Below are 18,256 nucleotides of genomic sequence, written 5' to 3' on the forward strand. Positions count from 1 at the left end.
ATTGATTGATTGATTGATTGATTGATTGATTGAAATGAATTCATTTAACTTATGACTATGTTGCATCAACATTGTCTAAAGGGACTTTATAAGATAAACACGTCCAATTTTATGTACAGAAATTATTCCGAGAACGGCTAAGCCTGAAATAAATCCTTTCTGACCAGTGTTGGGAACCAAATCATGATAGATGGATCCAGAAGTCAAACTTTTACTTTGAAACATTCCTAACGAATCTGTGGGAAAATGGCTGACGGACATAATGCAGGAAATTAGGACTGAACTCTCCATTAACCTCACATTCATTTCAAGCAGATGGCAGCATTATGGACTGTTTGGAAGAGCTTGTCACTCTGAATGTTTCTTTATTACAAACATGGATTTTTTTTAAGGCTTGAAAGAATAACTTAACATCCCATGAATTTCACTGGATTAAATAAATGTATCTTGATTTTTTTTTTTTTTTACCAACAAGCTTTTTAAGATTTTTTTGAAGAGGAATCTGGGAATCAGGCACTAAAAGAAATAAATAACTAAAAATAAAGTTAATAGATATAAAGTTCATAACTTTCTCAGGCTGAAGGACACTATGGAGATGTTCTCGATCCATTAATAAGATATTTGGTTGATATATGCTGCTGTATTTCATTTTTACAGTCAGTCATTTTTACTGTACTTACAGTATCGCCATTTCAACACATGCTCTAAAGCATGTGATTTTCCACTTCAAAACATTGTGTGTTTTGGAGTTCACTTCTTTCTACGTAATATTTTCCATCACTAATAAGACATGTGTATTCTCATCATGCATGTTATGTTAATATTGAGATTTAAAGTACTTATTTAAATCTTTTTTTTCTAGGGTGAGCTAATATTGCAAGAAAAACATTTAAAAAAACAACTGGGATCAAACAAGATTTTTAGTTTATTGTGGATGTTTTCTAACCCACACAAGTCAGAATTATAGTCATATTCAATAAATTAGAAAACATATCCAGATGAGTCTCATCTGGACATAACAGATGAAAATAACAACCTCTAAACAGGTATTAAACATGTCTGATTTCGAAATATATTTTTTATTGGTCTGATGTAATATTGTATAAGTGTCAGGCTTATACAAGACTTTTTGTTTTTATTACCTGTAAGTGGAAAATCATCATAATTGACAGAAATAAAGGTTTTCAAACATTCATCTGTGTAAATGTAAAATTCCGGTTCTCACTGCATGTCAAACCAACCATTGTTCTTCTGCATGCTCCTTTAAATAGGATGCATTTGCAACAGTAATGTCTTGGATGCAATTTCTTTTCATAATCATCAACTGTCTATGCATATCTAATTGACTCTTGAACCCTCAATTCACTGGTGGCAACTGATCTCTGATTACTGATCTCAATACGTCAGCGGATGTGGAGGAACCGTTTGATAAAGTAGCAAATATGCTAGCGTTTGGCGCCATCTCGTGTAAGTTACTCGCAACTGCAGCACAATACTAAAATGTGAATTTGAAGCGGGTGGTTTGTCTCATCCAAAGGTCAATGAACGGTTCGTTTTATATATTGGTGACAATTTTTAAGATCAGTAAAATCAGATATATTTTGCAGCCCTTGCTCTTCTTTTAGATATTAGTATAGAAGAAATAATACCACTACTATAACTAATAAAAACTAATAAAACTAAGCGATATTTAACTAATGAGAACTAGTAAGAATGAGCAAATACACTCTAAAAACTAACTAAAACTACCTGAATTAGACAAACAAAAAGTCCCAACTAGATAAAACTAGACTGAAAAACCCAAAACTAAGTAGGGAGGCCTAGACTTTCCTCATCTAGCCTCAACTCCCTTTAAAATCTAAAATATCAGAGATCCACGTTTAGTCTACTCTGGGTGGTTTTCTCCTCTGTCTTTAAAACTTTAAAACTCATCCACAGCGAAACCTTTTCTACCGGCTTATTCTCTTCTTCAGAGATGTTGTTCTGCTCAGCCAGGACAATAACTTCTTGGGTTTCTGATCCCTGAGGGGAGACAGTTTTTATTTCATCCACATCTCCAGAAAGCTGTACATTGGTTACTGTTTGAGGCTTAGAGACAGTTTCCATTGGTGACTTCTTACTTGAAGATGTTTTAGATTGCAACTCTTCCTCTTCCTGCTTAGATTTCTTTGGTTGTAGAGTCCATTTCTGCTTAACTAAACTTCTGTGTTTTTTCCTTTTGATCACTCAGCATTTCAGAGGAAGCTGCAAGTTGTGTCTCCTTTCGCTCAAAAACTGTCTGAGGTTACTCTGTTTTTATTTCTAAAACAGTTTGTGGTGCCAGAGTATTGGCTTCTCTGCCAGCCTTTTGAGTTTCAGAAGTGTCCATCTTGGTTTGGTTTATGAGAGCTTCCAGTTCAGTGGTAGCTTTCATTGCTGCCGTTCTCCTTTTCTCATATTCAGATTTCCTAGACAGCTCTTTCTCCTCTTACTGATCCTCATTTTGTTGTGTTTTCCAGAAAACAAGATCAGAGACCTTCTCGTCTTCAGTGGTCTGGTGTAGTTCAGAGATCACAGTTTCATCTGTATAAATATCCTTTTTGAAGGTGGCTGTCTGATTCTCAGCCATTTCTGTCATGAAAACTTGTTGTTGTTCAATGTTGTCTCCAGAAACCTCTTGATTATTGAAGGTTTCCAGCTCAGAAACAGCTTTCATCATCTCTTTTTCCTCTTTTGGTTCAGATTTCTTAGAGGGCTCTTTCTCCACTTGCTGATCTTCATTTTGTTGTGTTTCAGAGTCCATTTCTTCCTCCGTCACCTGCTGTGGTTTAGAGGTCACCATCTCATTTTTCAAGTTGACTTTCTGATCCTTGACTATTTCCAGGATTGAATCTTGTTGTGCAGACTTTTCTCCAGAAATGTTTTGATTATGGAGTGCTTCCAGCTCCATAATCACTTTCGCTTAGATTTCTTAGAAGGCTTTTTCTCCACCTGCTGACCCACATTTTGTTGCATCTCGGTCTGTGTTGAAATAGTTTGATGAACTGGTTCTGACTGACTTCTGATGTCCTGAGCACCCGTCTCAGTCTGTGTTGAAACATATTGGTAATGGACTGTTTTCAACTTTGATGTTTCTGGTAAATCTGTCTGCGTTTCAACAGAGACCATTTTCTTTTCGTGAAGATGGAGCTGTACCAAACAATACTCATAATTCTTCTCCACCAATGTTCTCTTCTCAATTTCCTTGGCGAGAGATTGCCTTCATTCTCCATAATTCCTAAAGAAGATGTGTATGCTGGTGAAGGTCGATAATCGGTCCAGGTTAGTAAGTTTGATTCCTGTAACCTGCAGCTTCTGGTGTTTGACGGTGAGAGACATCAGGTACAATCTCTTCCTGGCCACTGGTTTGTTTGTCACTGACCTCCATGAGGTGCTTTAACTATGCATGGAGTTTACACAGTCAATGATAACTTGGGTTACTATTTGGTATTGGTTCTTTTTTTTTTTTACAGCCAGTACAACCAATCCCTAGGTAAGCCCTTACCTAGCCATTGAGAAAGATGGCTAGGTAATGTATGAGAAACGATATTGAGAAACATTTAAACATATGTCTCAATATTGTTTCTCTGGAGGTATGGACAGTGTTTAAGCTTTAAACTTTACCCAATGGCTAACGTTTGTCAATGATGTACATAATGCGCCAGTTGGAGACTATGAAGTTTACCGGAAATTGCTTGTGCTGTCAACAACCTTCCCCCACTTCAAAGAGAGAAGTGCAGAGCTGAACCAGCAATGGCAACGTGGCCAACCCGGACTGACTGGCTTCACACTTCCTCTGATGCCATTGCTAAAACTTCAGGCACACAGATGCCATCGTTCACAACTTCTCTGTCGGTTTGCTGATTGGCCCAGTTGAAATTCTGCTAGAGAAATCCACTTCAATGGGGAAAAGCCCAGACGGAGCACAGAAGAGAGATTATAGAAGGAATTGTGTTGGTAGACAATGGACAGGCAGACTGCCTTCATGCCCCATTGCTGGAGAATAAAATTATTTATTTGCCCTTTGGGATCAACAAAGTATTTTTAAATCTAAATTCAAGCCAAAGGAGTCAAATATCGAGAGCTGATATTGCACTGTACTATATTTTTCAGTTTTTGTTTTGAACAAATCTGTAACATACTACTTCTGTTTGCTTTTCATTAGCATAATCATAGGCATAATCATCAAACTAGAACTAAACACTAGAAATATATCACCGTGTGATTTGAGTCAGTGTAATATTAGCTACAGTTTCTTTTTAACTACTGAAATAAATGAATCATTTATTTATTACAACGTTCACTGGTGCAATATAAGCAGCTTTATTTAGCACTTTAAAACAATTCCCTGAATCGCATCGGCGTTGATATTTCTGACAGAACGTGAAGGTAACACAAGTCACGTGATTCTAGACCAGGTCACGTGACTAAGGGACCTGGCGAAACTGTCGGTTGAGAAGTTCATGTTGCCAACGGTGGCCTGACCTGTAAAGCTCAGGATGCTCCGTGTTTTATGGCTGTTCGCCGCCCTGGACGCGGTGCTGCTGCTGGACACAGGCATGCTGTTTCCGCGGGAGTCCTCCTCCAGAGAGCTGAAGGAGCTGAACGGGCTTTGGGCTTTCAGGGCTGACAGATCCCCTAACAGGAACCAGGGCTTCGAAAGCGCTTGGTACAAAAGTCGACTGGCAGAGGTGAGTGGGCTTGCAGAAGCGAAGCAAGTCAAACTGACCGTAATAAGGTGCAAGTATAAGTGTAATGTACTGAAATACTTCGCATACCTCGCATAAACTAACTCTACCAATCACGGCTTTTATTACGAATAGTGGTCAATGTTGCGCAAGTTTTGCATCCACGGCCATACAATTTATGTAATGCAAAACTGGTCCAAGTCCAGAACCCTTTAGAACACAAGAACTACCAAAGGTGTCATGCACATGAAGAAACTGGAATCTGTCAAATAAATGACAAAAAAAGGAATAATTTTTTAAAAAGCCTTTATTCTCAATGATATTCTTGAAGGTGGGACACTCAATCAAGTCAATATTGAAAATTTATTTGTGGATAAATGTTGCATTTAAAGCAACACTATTCATACATCCCACAAGCTTGGAAATTAAAGGAGACACGGACATAAATGAGTGAAAAACCGCAGTAACTCGATGACCACTGCAGAGTTTAACCATGCAACAGTTCAGTTAACCCTGCTACCTTCGGGTCTTCACGCCACTTCACACATGAGCCTGACGTTTGGGGTCAGGCTTCCTGAACGTAAAGGTCGGTGGCTATAAGTTGTATCGAAAAGTGGTTGCAAAAGACGAAACAAATGAAGGAAAAGATAAATGAAGGTCTGCCCTGATCAGACAGGCTCCCAGACCTCCTGGCCAAGCTCTGACAAACATTTCTGACCAGTTCATCACTACCCCTTTACCCTCTCACCTTTCAGTCAATGGGATGGAGCGCCAAAAGGTACCACTTGTTACAAATGCTAAAACTTTTCAGTTTTTGAGGACTGCCTCTTGGTTTCCACTTTGGAAGTTTAAAGGTGCACAAAAGAGTAAGTATTGTACTTTTTAAAGTTGAAACTTTGATGGTTCCCGTGTGAGAAATGTGGTCATTCATGGAGTAAAAATAGGTTTTTGGGAAATACGGGAAGCTGTTCTGTTATGTTTATAGGATTGTTGCAGTTATGCACAGTGTTGAGGGCTATTCCGATCAATGACATGCTTAATCGGATCATTTAAAAGGGACACAAATGGTAGGATCATGGCTCACAATCCTAAAAAAAAAAACAGGTGTTGTCAGATTGTGGTTTTCTTGACTTATCGTTTCTTCCACAAAGTCCAGTGAACCGCAGATTCCAAGCAGTTTGACTCGCCCAATTCACTAGAGGTGAAATTATTTAACAATAAATAATTGAAATCCAAAATGATTTGAATCTATTTTTGGTTGGTGCAAATGTACTTTTTAGAAATCCACTAAAAGCAACATGTATGTTGTTCCAGACCGGCCCTGTGATCGACATGCCGGTTCCTGCCAGCTACAACGACATCACTCAAGACCCCACACTGAGGGATTTCATTGGCTGGGTGTGGTACGAGCGCGAGGTGACGGTGCCCACCCGCTGGATCACCGATGACGGCCTGCGAGTGGTCCTCAGAGTGGGGAGCGCTCACTATTACTCTGTAGTGGTGAGTCTTTCTCAGCAACAGAGATCCAGGGACTTTGAAAACCAGGGACGGAAGTTTTTAGATCAGTGCTTAACTAGCTTCTTTATATCCACCAGTGGGTGAATGGTGTGAAGGTGACTGAACACGAGGGCGGGCATCTGCCGTTTGAGGCAGAAATAGGCACCTTACTCCGTAAAGACCCAACCATGCCCTGCAGGATCACCATCGCTGTGAACAACACTCTGGATCTGCACACACTCCCTCCAGGCACCATCCAGTACATGACTGACCGTACGAGGTAAACTCCTCTGTTAACCTCTCGTCTCTGCAGTAATCTTTCACATTCAAACCCTTGGTTTACGCCAAACTTCTGCTTCTCTTATGAGTCACCTTGAATGGTTTTGCTAATAAGACTCTTTGATTCGCAGGTATCCTGCTGGGTTCTTTGTTCAGAACACCAATTTTGATTTCTTCAACTATGCCGGGATACACCGTCCAGTCCTGCTGTATACCACTCCTAAAGCCTACGTGGATGACATCACCGTTGTTACAGATTTCTTGGACGACACAGGTAAGCCACGGGTCAAGAGTCTCAGGATTCACTCACACAAGCCTTTTTTTTTTTAGTCCACTTTTATCAAAGTCTAGTTCGTTTGCCTAGAAAGTCTGGTTTATTTGGGGAGATATGAATGCGCAAAGTCTGTCCTCCTTTAAAATTTAGATCTTGGTTTGGTTGAAGTGAACTCTGGTGCAATTTGAATGCATATTTGAATACCATACCAGACCAGTGGCCACTCCAAAAGCAGGAAGTGAACTACAGCGCAGGGTTTTCTGGATAAATGCAACCAAAGCAATCATAAAAATGGTCTTTTACCAAAGACTAAAAGACCAGGATTTTTACGCTGCAAAAACACAAAATATAACCAACTATTTATGGTCTAGTTTCTAGTGCAAGTATCTTAATACACTTGAAATAAAGCAAAACTGACTTGCATGTAACTTTTCAGCAAGATATTGAAGCTTAAGTAAATAAATCCTTAACATTAATTAAAAAAAAAAAAGTACTAGTTGCACTGGTAAAGTGTTTGACTTATAACGAGACATTTTTCCCATGTTAGAAGTAATAAAATAAAAAGTCTGTTAGCAGAACTATTTCTTTTTTTATCAATATCAAGCAGTTANTGACTTAAAACAAGCTCCTGTATCTTGGTAAACACATGTAAGCTAGTTTTGTCTTCAAGTTCAAGATATTTGCTCTAGAAATTATAACAAAAATACTTAAGATTTTGTTTTTGCAGTGTGCAACCACTAAAATCTTGCTACTTCATGTTTTTTTTTTTTTCACTTTCTCAAGAAGGAAGTTGCGCTCTGTGTCATTTTCACAGATTTTCATGCAGTTTCCTTGGTGGTTCTTGGTGCAGCGCCACCACCGGTGAGGGCAGAGCTGTTTTTTCACAGCTGAGGTTCTTTTGACGCAGTCAGTGCAGCGTGAAAACAAACTGCAGGAGCTGAAAATTTAACAAATATTTCAATTTTGGTCCCCAGTCGAACCAAGTCTACTTCCCGTGTGACGATGTGGATATATTATAAACATCAAATGACAAGGAGCTGTAATAAAAGCAACAAGCTTATGATGTTTGCGGCGTTTCCTCTGACTCCAGGGTTGGTCCGGTACAGTGTGTCAGTCAAAGGAACGACCTCCGCTACGATGAAGGTGACTTTAATTGACAAAGGAGGCCACTGCATTGTTTCCTCCAATCAAGCTTCTGGAGTGCTCAAAGTGCCAAACGTCAACCTGTGGTGGCCGTACTTGATGCACGAGAACCCGGGTTATCTTTACTTGTTGGAGGTGAGTCATCCTTTGATCTACATTATTTACTTTCAGATGTGGATCACATGAAGGATGCCACCCAGGAAGTGAAAGCAAATTAGTAAAGCATCCGTTTTAAAAAAAAAAAACAGTTGTTGCAATGAAGGGCATTTGAGTTTAATGCATTTTCCACAGTGTTTCCTTCTGAAATGATTAAGGGCCTACATGCTGTAAGGTTATTTTAAAGCCAGTTTTGGTCCACATGTTTACATTAACATCAAAATGTAAGTCAAGGAAGTGCTGTGGTCCACTCTGCTCCTTTTTCTAAATTAAAATGAAAGATTTTCATAAAACAAAATCTACAGATTAAAATTTTTAACATTGCTTTATATGATGATGGCAACAATCTCTGGATCACATTCCTGTCCAGGTTCGCCTGAAGGCTTCTGATGCGAGCTCAACGTCTGAGGATGTTTACACGCTACCGGTTGGCATCCGCACAGTTAACGTCAGCAGCACCCAGTTCTTCATCAACAACAAGCCGTTCTACTTCCATGGGGTCAATAAGCATGAAGATGCCGACGTAAGTACCAGAGAGAAGCTGAATACAGACCGAGGACTCATTCTTAGTTGGTGTTGGAGAACATTAATGATCTTGATGCGACACCCCTGTCCAAACTGAACATCTCATAGACCCGTAGTACTCGACCTGTTTCCTCTGCGGTCACTGTCTTTCATGTCGTCGCTGTTTCTCTGCTGCAGCACATCTGATTTTAATGATTGCATTAACGCCTAAGCATGCCATCAGGATCTATTCATCCGTTTGTTCAACTGGGTGAGGTGGACACGAGGCACCGGGGATGAGAACCGTTGTCTTAGAGCTCTGTTCAGAAAGTTGTGGTTGTAACATTACAGGACATCAAACGTTCACCTTGCTACATTCTCATGGTCGGGGAATGTCGGATCAAGTCGTTTTGAGCCGGCCCTGCCTTGTGTTGTAGATCCGAGGGAAAGGTTTGGACTGGCCCCTAATCGTCAAGGACTTTAACCTGATGAAGTGGTTGGGGGCCAACTCGTTCCGCACCAGCCACTACCCCTACGCCGAGGAGATTCTGCAGATGTGTGACCGCCATGGCATTGTGGTGATCGATGAGAGCCCAGGGGTCGGCATTAAAGACATGTAAGACCTGACCGGATGTTGTTTCATCCAGTCTAAAGCCGGCTAGTTGGTTTTTAGCTGCTTGTTTATCGAGTGGGACTTATGTCTTCAAATGGAGGGTTCACCTTTCTAATGATGTAAGCAGGTGTTTATTTTGTGTTTAAAGTAGGTCTTGGCAATAAATCAATATCGATATACAGACGTGATCTATAATGTCTGATAGAATTTAATAATTTCACTGAACTCTGATCCAGAACCACACGGCATTATGGGGGATGTAGGCAGAGGAAAGACTTTAGCCGCTCAACCTCTCACGCCTAGCTAAGCTAGGTTGGTGGCGTCAACCAACTCATTCACTCTTTGGTTGCTTAAAAACAAAACAACAATGGCAGGAAGAGAAAACTGTGGAAAAGAGAAAAGGTTTCATCACCAGTTTGGTAGCATTTCAGATTTTTAAAACAAAAAACAAATCGATTATTGATTTTGACTGATATGAAACGGTTATATTGTCATGTTTTTCAGCCCCAGTCTAAAGGTCACATTCCACCCTGCTGACGTGAAAGTAGTGGCACAGGAAAATGAAAGGTTCTAGTGTTTAGTTTTGGTTTTTCAAACAAAAAATTATGTTTACATTTTAAGATGGCACTATACAGTAGCAGGAAGTGCAGTTAGTATTAAAACTATAGACTGTCGCCTCCACTCTCCTAAGTTGGGTAGAGGCCTAAATGAACAGCTGATGTAATTCTGTAGAAAATACTTACTGTTGTTCACAGATTTTGTGCTTCTCATTTTAATTTCAACTGCCTTAGCTAGCTAAAATTACTAACTTTGTAGAAATGTCTGGTTTAGATGTCTGTTGCTTTAAAATGATCATGATGGATTTCTTCCATTGTTTAATTGATTAATTTGCACACTTTAGCAAAGGTTTAGAAAAATGAGCTTCTTTTATGGAAACACCATAAATGCAAGGTTTTTTTTTTGTTTGTTTTGGTTTTTTTCTCCTGACCTTAGTGGACTTTTGATGGTTTTGCAGACATTTGTAATGGAAGCGCTGCCACTGTGATCCCTCAAATTTTGCTCCTATGCTTTCCCACCACAGTCGCAGTTTTGGAAACGCCTCCCTGACCCACCACCTCGCTGTTATGGATGAGCTGGTGCGGCGGGACAAGAACCATCCCTCCGTGGTCATGTGGTCTGTAGCCAATGAGCCCGCTGCAGAGATGCCCCCTGCTGAGAACTACTTCAAGTAAGTTATTGTGGTGTTATGGTTTTTGTTTCATTCTAAACTTTCGCTTCAGTTTATTCACTCGACTTTTTTTTTTTACGAGTTTCAAATTATTTCAGAAATTAATTTATTCTCTTATAGCACTTACTCTACACAAGTGAAAATGAACAGTAATTACAAAATATGTGTTCAGGGTCGTATACATTCAATTAACAGTGTAAGTTGCAAATAATAAATCATTAAAAATGGACTGAAAGAGGGCAAAATGTATTCCAAAGGGCAGATGGGGAAGTGAGGGCAACAGTGGGTCTTTGGTTTGTAGAGAATATTTACCATTCCCAGAAATAAAAATGTAAATATTGCTTCATCTGTTTTTTTTGTTTTTTTTTAATGAGTCGTTTCCTTTTTGGTTGCACTACTTCATGGCTCCTTGTGGAGGCGCTAAGTGCATCAATTAAAGAAACTTGACTGGAAGGTGTAAACCAGAAAAGGAGTTGATGGGGGATATTGATTGAAACATTTACTGATGCCACGTTTTCTAACACTGTGGTTTGTTAACTTCTTGATGAACACAGAGAGAAGTCCCTGAGTTTGTCAAGAAGTATGAAATGCATGAAAAACGAAGCAGACTTTGGGATGCATTAGTTTAGCCTCGACGAGTGGAGAACTGTCGGTTTGGCCTTGAGCTGCAATGTAGGGAATCCTGTCAGGCTGGTTACGAAGCCGCTGCCAACAACTGGAGCTCAGGGTTCGCCTGAGACCACAGAGACCCACCCATCCAATCACTGCAGCCATCAGAGGAACTGTGATGTCGGAAGAACAAAATAGTCTCATGCTTCTACTGGCACAGGCATGCGTGGTTACTGTAAAGTTTAAAGCTGACTTTAGCAGATTTTTATTTTTTTTTCCCCCTCTGTGTGATGATGTAATCATCCATCTGCGATGTGGACCAATCCTGTGACGACTCGCTTGCAAAATGGCTCACTGCAGTTTGTTTTTTTTTCCCCCTGCAGGACGCTGATAAAGCACACCAAAGCTCTGGACCCTACCCGACCTGTGACCTACATCACAGACAGTAACTTCTCACGGGACAAAGGAGTGAGTCTGTCTTCATCTCACTACTGGCAGTAGAAAAAAAAAAAGGTTTATACCGTCTGTTTATGTGAAGTCTGGCAACTTTCAATGCAAAAGGACAAAATCTTACCAAGTATTTTTGGTCTAGTTTCTTTTGCAAATATCTGAGAACACTTGAAATAAGACAAAACTAACTTAAAAGTAACTTTTCAGCAACATATAGGAGCTTGTTTTAAGTCACCAGTTCCCTAAAGCTTCAAGGTGTTTTTTCCATATTTATTGAAACTGCCACAATGTCTTGACAGGATGGTAGAGACAGAATATCTGTGAAAAATTGAGCTCCTCCCAGAGCTACTATTTCAGTCTGAAAACTTGCACCGCTCCCGGTTTAAAACGACCAACCAGAGGAACGGTTTGGCGCTGTCAATCAACCTCCTGTACGCTGCGCAAAGTGCTAATGATGAAAATCCAACTCACCATTACAGGAAGAGGTTTTCTGCCATAATCTGTGGCTATGCTAACTAGCATTAGCATCATTCTTGATAGGCTACACTGTAGCTTAGCGAAGGGGTTGGGCACGAGAGTGATTGACAGCACTAAGTCCCTCCTTCTTATAAAAGTTGTATACTGCAGCTATAAAGTTAATGGAAAAAGTCTTTCTTCTACTGGTAGATTATTTTACTTAGCCCATACTTAGAAATAAACTGCCAATGCTTTTTTTTTTTTATCAAATATTGATTTTTAAAAAACCTTGTATATCTGCTGAAAAGTTACTTGCAAATTAGTCCTGTTTTATTTAAAGTACAAATATGTTTCCACTAGAAATGAGACCAAAGTTAACCTACCATCTGTAAATATTTGGGATTTTTAACAGCCTTCAGTTCAATAAGGAACACAATTTTTGGTTATTATAAATTTATCAGTCACATGATGAACTAAAATGATCACAAAAGTCCTGACTGGCAGTTTTGCCTGTTGTCCCTATATGAGCTGATTTTTAAGGGCAATTTTGTTTAGTCTACATAATCAATTACATTTGTGTGTTTTTTTTTTTTTTTTTTTTTTTTTTATCTACATTTTAAATATCTTCCAGTTCCTGCACCAGGTGTTCTTTACACAATTAAAGTTGATCTTTGAGAGGACACACTTATTATGCCATTATCAGGTGAATAAGGTCTCAAAACGACGAGATTATCGTTTATCTCAATAATTTCTGGGACAATTTATCATCCAGCAAAGTTTATAATTGTGACATTAGATCAGTAACCCTTAGTGTCGTTATTCCATAACAATCAATGATTGTATTCTATGGAAGTACGTAGAAAAATACCTACTTTTAATTTAAGAATCCTGACTGTGTGTGAGGTTGTATTGTTTTTGTATTTATTAAACATTAATTTGCTCCGCCTCCAGGCTCCCTTTGTGGACGTCATCTGTGTGAACAGCTACTTCTCCTGGTACCACGACCCCGGCCACGTGGAGGTCATCCCTCTCCAGCTCAACACTCAGTTTGAGGACTGGTACGGGAAGTACAAGAAGCCCATCATCCAGAGCGAGTACGGAGCCGATGTCGTGCCAGGGCTTCATAACGTGAGCGTCTACACCCACAGGCCATTAATGGCTTCGTTTCTGGCCTTTTTATTGATGCATTTTAACACTTTTATAGAAGTTTTAGTCTCTTTGCTTTTTTTTTTTGTCTTGAACCTTATTAAAAATAATGTGGGATTGTTAAAGGCTTCAATGCTTGAAAACCAACACATTTAAACATATTTGGATCCTGAGGATTAGAAACGTTTTCCAGACTTTTTGTTTCAAAGTTTTTTATTTTAAATTGGGCACTAATTCATTTGATCTGAAAAACAAGTGTAAGCACATAATTAAAAGCCCAACCGTATTATGCCATTCCTACCCATTAAATATGTAATCTTTCGTATTTTTGTTTGAGAGGGTCTGCTAAGGATTTTACCTTTTTTTTCATCACCATAGCAACAAGCCATTTGATATTTGAGTCATATTTCCGCTCAGGACCCCCCGGTGATGTTTACTGAGGAGTATCAGAAAGTGGTCCTGCAGCAGTACCACGGCGTGTTCGACCAGAAGAGGAAGAAGTACGTCATCGGCGAGCTCATCTGGAACTTTGCTGACTTCATGACTACACAAGGTGAACCAGAGCTCTGATTTTTAATTAGAATTTAGCTAAATATAATTTCTTTTAAAACTTTTTCTGCTTGCCTGCCTGCCATGTGTGGCCATTATTTATATTAGGAGCAAAGGGAACATTGTGCAAGAGCACCTTCTGTAAAACAAGGTTTGTTTGTACTTCCTAGTCAATGTACTTTAGTTTGAAGAGTCTCCAACGGGTGCTAACATTTCTAAATCCATCTCGTTCTTAGATGGATGAGTGTTGACAGTTCAGAGTGTTTTTTTTTTTTTTTTTTTTCTGTCCAGCCTCTTCCTTTTATCTGTTTGACTGAAGTGCAGACGCATCTCGTTATGACTTAGACAACCGTTTAAATTTTTGGTTCTTCCTTGGATTTCACCAATACTGAAAGTAGCTAACTTTGAGTCTTCACTCAATGACATCCACACCGAAGAGTGTTGCTGTTAAAATAACATTGTAGTTGCAGGGTCATCTGAAGGGTTTTGTTCAGATGAGTTTAAGGTGCATCTCCAATTTTTTTTAATTTATCGTTTTAAAACTGAAAATTAAATTTCTTCAAATGAGGATCTGGGCTTGTAGCCTTGATACAGAGGCTATAGTTAAAGTTTGTATGCCTGCTTTTTTCTTCATACACGTGAATGCTAAGATTTTTATTAAAGTCTTCTCCAATATTTCTGTTGATCTTTGTGTTTGCAGGGATCACGCGTGTGGTGGGGAACAAGAAGGGGATCTTTACTCGGCAAAGGCAACCCAAAGCTGCCGCATTCATCCTCAAGGAGAGATACTGGAGACTGGCAAATGAAACTGGCACCCTGCCCCTCTGGACCAAGTACCCCTGCCCACTGTGAGTGACCAACGCAAGCGTTTAGCCCCGCAGGACAGCTGGAGCCATACGGAAAATCATGTCTAATCAAAATGACATCAAGGTCCTTCTTCTAGTTAAACCATCCTTTTTTGTGTTTTTCCACCAGTGTCTCTGTGATTGTATAAACTGCTGTATTTCTAAATATCTTTATTGAGTTTTCTTTAAAGAAAACAAAACAAGAACAGGAACAAAGAAATGCCAGATACAACAATAAGAAACGGTTTCAGTTCCCTTTATTAGCTGCTGGAATCTACCACTAAGGAGACTTGCAGGCAGGAATTATGAGGGAGGAAAATAAACGGCAACAGTAATCACAAAAACACAGGAAAGCCTTAAAATCTGCTTTAAATAAGGTTCCTGGATTTGATTAGAACATTTCCAGAGGAGAGTGGAACAGGCAAAGCTGCCTTCATGTTCAAGTCCAAAGACACTGAAGACACTGGACAGATCCTCCAACATGCTCAGCCTGTAGCGTTGTGTTTTCACACACATCCAGAAAAAAATGAATGTATGTGACTTGATGCAATCTTTTTATTACAACTAGGATCAATGGCACTGACTTTGAATCTGAGTGATTTGACTGAATGGATGTTTCTCTTTCCATAAAGTGCCTCGTGGTTATATTCTTTCCAATTTGGTGCTGTATTAAAAAAAACGTAATCGTCAGCTTCACGCTTGCAGTCAGTTTTGTAATATGCAAGCGACGCAGGATTTTTATATAGAGCAGAGTTGGCTCAATTACAGACGGAAGTAGCCGTGGCGTCGGTCCAGATTTACCCCAGTGAGTCATCAGTGCTGATATCATAAGATCTCTCAAATTCAAAGGCTTTCTACATTATTGGGTAAAAGTTGAGACTTTAAACAGAAATAAAGCATTTTCTGTATGTAATTGGGGCTGTGCGATTAATGATTTATTTTCTCTACCCCAGCACAATTGTTGCCAGAGTTGTTGAGCTGTCTGTCAAATATATCAGCTGGAGATAATTTTAGCTTTATAGGTGGGACCATTAAACTGTCTTCAGCATAAAGAAACAATAACTGACTCTCCAATACTGATGCAAAAGACTGACTTTGTAAACTTTGTTTTCTGAAGATTGAATAAACCAGAACAAAAGTTTGACAAAACTCTTTAGAAAATTAAGTTAAATCCATCAGAAGCTGCCGCTCTAAGAGCATTTAGGTGAGCATCTCATCTAATGAGCTTCTGAAAAGTGTGTGTTCACTAATATTACATTTTGTAGGTCATTTTAGCTAATGTAAACTAGAACAAAAACAAGATTATTTTTTTATTATATATAGGATGGAGGGGATCAAGAAATTAATCTGAAATGAAATGAACGATGAAATACCTGCCGTATTTGGTCTAGAGTTCTTCACGGTATTGTCACCTGACTCAAACCGTGTTTGCTTTGCAAATCTAAGAAAATGATGTAAATGTATTTGGAGAAGCACAAGTCACAGTTGCCTAAGCAAATCAAGGCTGAGTGTAGACATGTTGCTCTGAGTCATGCAGACTAAATTCAATGGGTCTGAATTGCTCCTATTAGTTATACTTCCATTTTTTTTAAGGATCAAAGAAAAATGTCTTCAGCTTTGTTGTTCTTCCTGTTCCATTTGTACTAAAACCTTTTTCAAATTGAGATTCAGTTGTGTTGTTTTTGTTAATTTTCTGAATCAACCATAGATCAGTTTCATGATCTGACTGTAGCTTTGCTTATTTTCCATCCATCTGTATTCAGGGAATAAACTATTAGATCATTTTCCATCAATATTTTTCTAATCAGTTTTATTGCTGGACAAATGAATGATTGGTTCCTCTTTGGACACAGTTTCTGTTGGAATATGCCAGTCTAACTTTATACTGACAATAATGTCATGTTACAGTGCAAGGGAAAATCTGATTGTTACGTTTGATTTCACTAAATTGAGAGGAAAGAAGTCATTTTATGTCTGAATCACTGCAATAAAGACGATATAATGGCACTACGTTTATCCCTCAGGTTCTGTCATTCGTTTTCTTCTACAGCTAACGTCTGGCTAAATGTTTGCATGATGCTTAAAGGGTTAACAAGAGTGACGCGACTATTGTTGGTGGCGTGATCACGGTTATTATCAGTGTATCTTCCCTCATCTGATCTCTGACCTTTGTGTTAAAAGTTCCACCAACGCCGGGCAAATATTATTCCTTTCTAACTTTGACAGCAGCCGTTTAAACTCACACATGTTCTTTATGGGTTTTGCTTTAGAAACTATTTCCAAATCATTCAGAGTAACTTTTTATTTTTTCCCCAAAGTCCACAGTAATGTTTCACACAGCTGAAGTTTTGCTACGTTGCATCAAGTAACAGGGGAAACATTTGTTTCTTTCACAAGCCCAATAACACCCTGAAGCAAATGTTTAAATGTTTCCAAAGCTGAATTAAAAATGGAAGAAATGAACATAATCTCAAGTTAGAAGACGGTCATGTCAACAACCTGGTTAAAATAGTATCATCAATCTTAAAGATATATATTTTTTGAAAATGACGATTTTTCCAAAGAAATGTCAAACTCAAGGCTCAACATCTCACAAGGCATGGCCAAGTTAAGCAGGTTTCTCTCCAAGTGTTATTTTTGTTAGTGGTGAAAGATGGATGTAACCTTTCTAAATAAGTGAATAAAAAATTAAGGTAGAATAATGCAGATCAACCAGCAACATGGTAAAAGTTTAAAACATTTTAAATGTTCCATATGTTCCTTCTTTGCCAAGTTTTTTTTTTTTTTGAATGCTAGAAAACATATTTGTTTTTCTTGCCTTCAGAATACAATAGTGTGACGCCTTCTCTACCTTCTACTACAAACTGCTGGTCAGATGGCTGAAATGTGATGTGGATACAACACATTTTACGCTCACGACAGTGGCATCCTCAAGGGGTGGGCCGGGGGTGGTCATGGCCCATTGTTGAAAAATGTTGACCAAAACATAAATGTACAAATCAATAAACTGATTTGTAAAATAAAACGTAAGTTAAAATTATATTTTCTGGGGGGTGCCACTGACACAAGAATTAGAAATTTTAGAGATTTTTCAAAATTTGTGGATTTGAAATGTCTCTTCAAAATGTAAAAAATATTTTCAAATGATCATGGTCAGGGAATTGGGTGGGTTTGCCCCCACCAAATATTAATGGCATATTTGGTAACCAGCTGCCTGTAGGTTGGGTTTCACAGCACATAGCCTGACTAGTTAGGCAGCTAATATTCTGCGCAAGAGGCACATTTACTTAAAGTGCGACATCTTTCTACATCAACTCTATTATTAAATGTTGTAGAATTACAAAAGTATAAAACCATATGTTGCCATTTGTAGGAATAATTGTTGCTCTCTCTGTTTTTAAAAGTTTAGTTTAGTACTGTGAAACTGTTTTGTGCTGAATGATATACTGATGAATTATGTTGCCAATACTGCTGTTTATTTAAATGATTAAAAATGACACTTTCAGAGGGAATGTTTTAATGGTAGATCATTTCAACACAACAGGTTCAAATTAGCTCCACTTTATATTTTGGGATATATGAATTAATTTTTTTTCTCCGCACATTACTACCATTAGTGTAACACTTTTCCATGTAAGAAAATACAACATTTTAAAACTTATGTGGCAATACAGAAGCAAACCCAGTAAGTTTTCCTCCACAAAGAATTTTAATAAACAATTTTCACTGACACATGAATTCCAAGCCCTCCAGCCCCTCAACTTTAGTTTTTTTTTTGTTTGTTTTTTTTATATACTAAAA

The 18,256-nt window shown here is 38.7% G+C and overlaps 1 protein-coding gene across 1 annotated transcript; it reads left to right on the forward strand.

Moving 5' to 3' along the window:
* The first annotated feature begins 4,429 nt into the window (after positions 1 to 4,429).
* On the forward strand, positions 4,430 to 16,466 carry gusb (glucuronidase, beta). The gene is made up of 12 exons (XM_015047621.1): positions 4,430 to 4,709; positions 6,021 to 6,206; positions 6,302 to 6,483; positions 6,614 to 6,756; positions 7,847 to 8,034; positions 8,426 to 8,578; positions 8,997 to 9,175; positions 10,254 to 10,400; positions 11,393 to 11,477; positions 12,867 to 13,043; positions 13,479 to 13,614; positions 14,311 to 16,466. The coding sequence occupies exons 1-12, from the start codon at positions 4,518 to 4,520 to the stop codon at positions 14,460 to 14,462; spliced, it is 1,920 nt and encodes a 639-aa protein (XP_014903107.1). The 5' UTR covers positions 4,430 to 4,517; the 3' UTR covers positions 14,463 to 16,466.
* Positions 16,467 to 18,256: the final 1,790 nt, after the last annotated feature.

The sequence above is a fragment of the Poecilia latipinna genome, unplaced genomic scaffold (genome assembly GCF_001443285.1).
Source record: "Poecilia latipinna isolate Pla-1442-1.1 unplaced genomic scaffold, P_latipinna-1.0 Scaffold837, whole genome shotgun sequence".
NCBI lineage: Eukaryota > Metazoa > Chordata > Actinopteri > Cyprinodontiformes > Poeciliidae > Poecilia > Poecilia latipinna.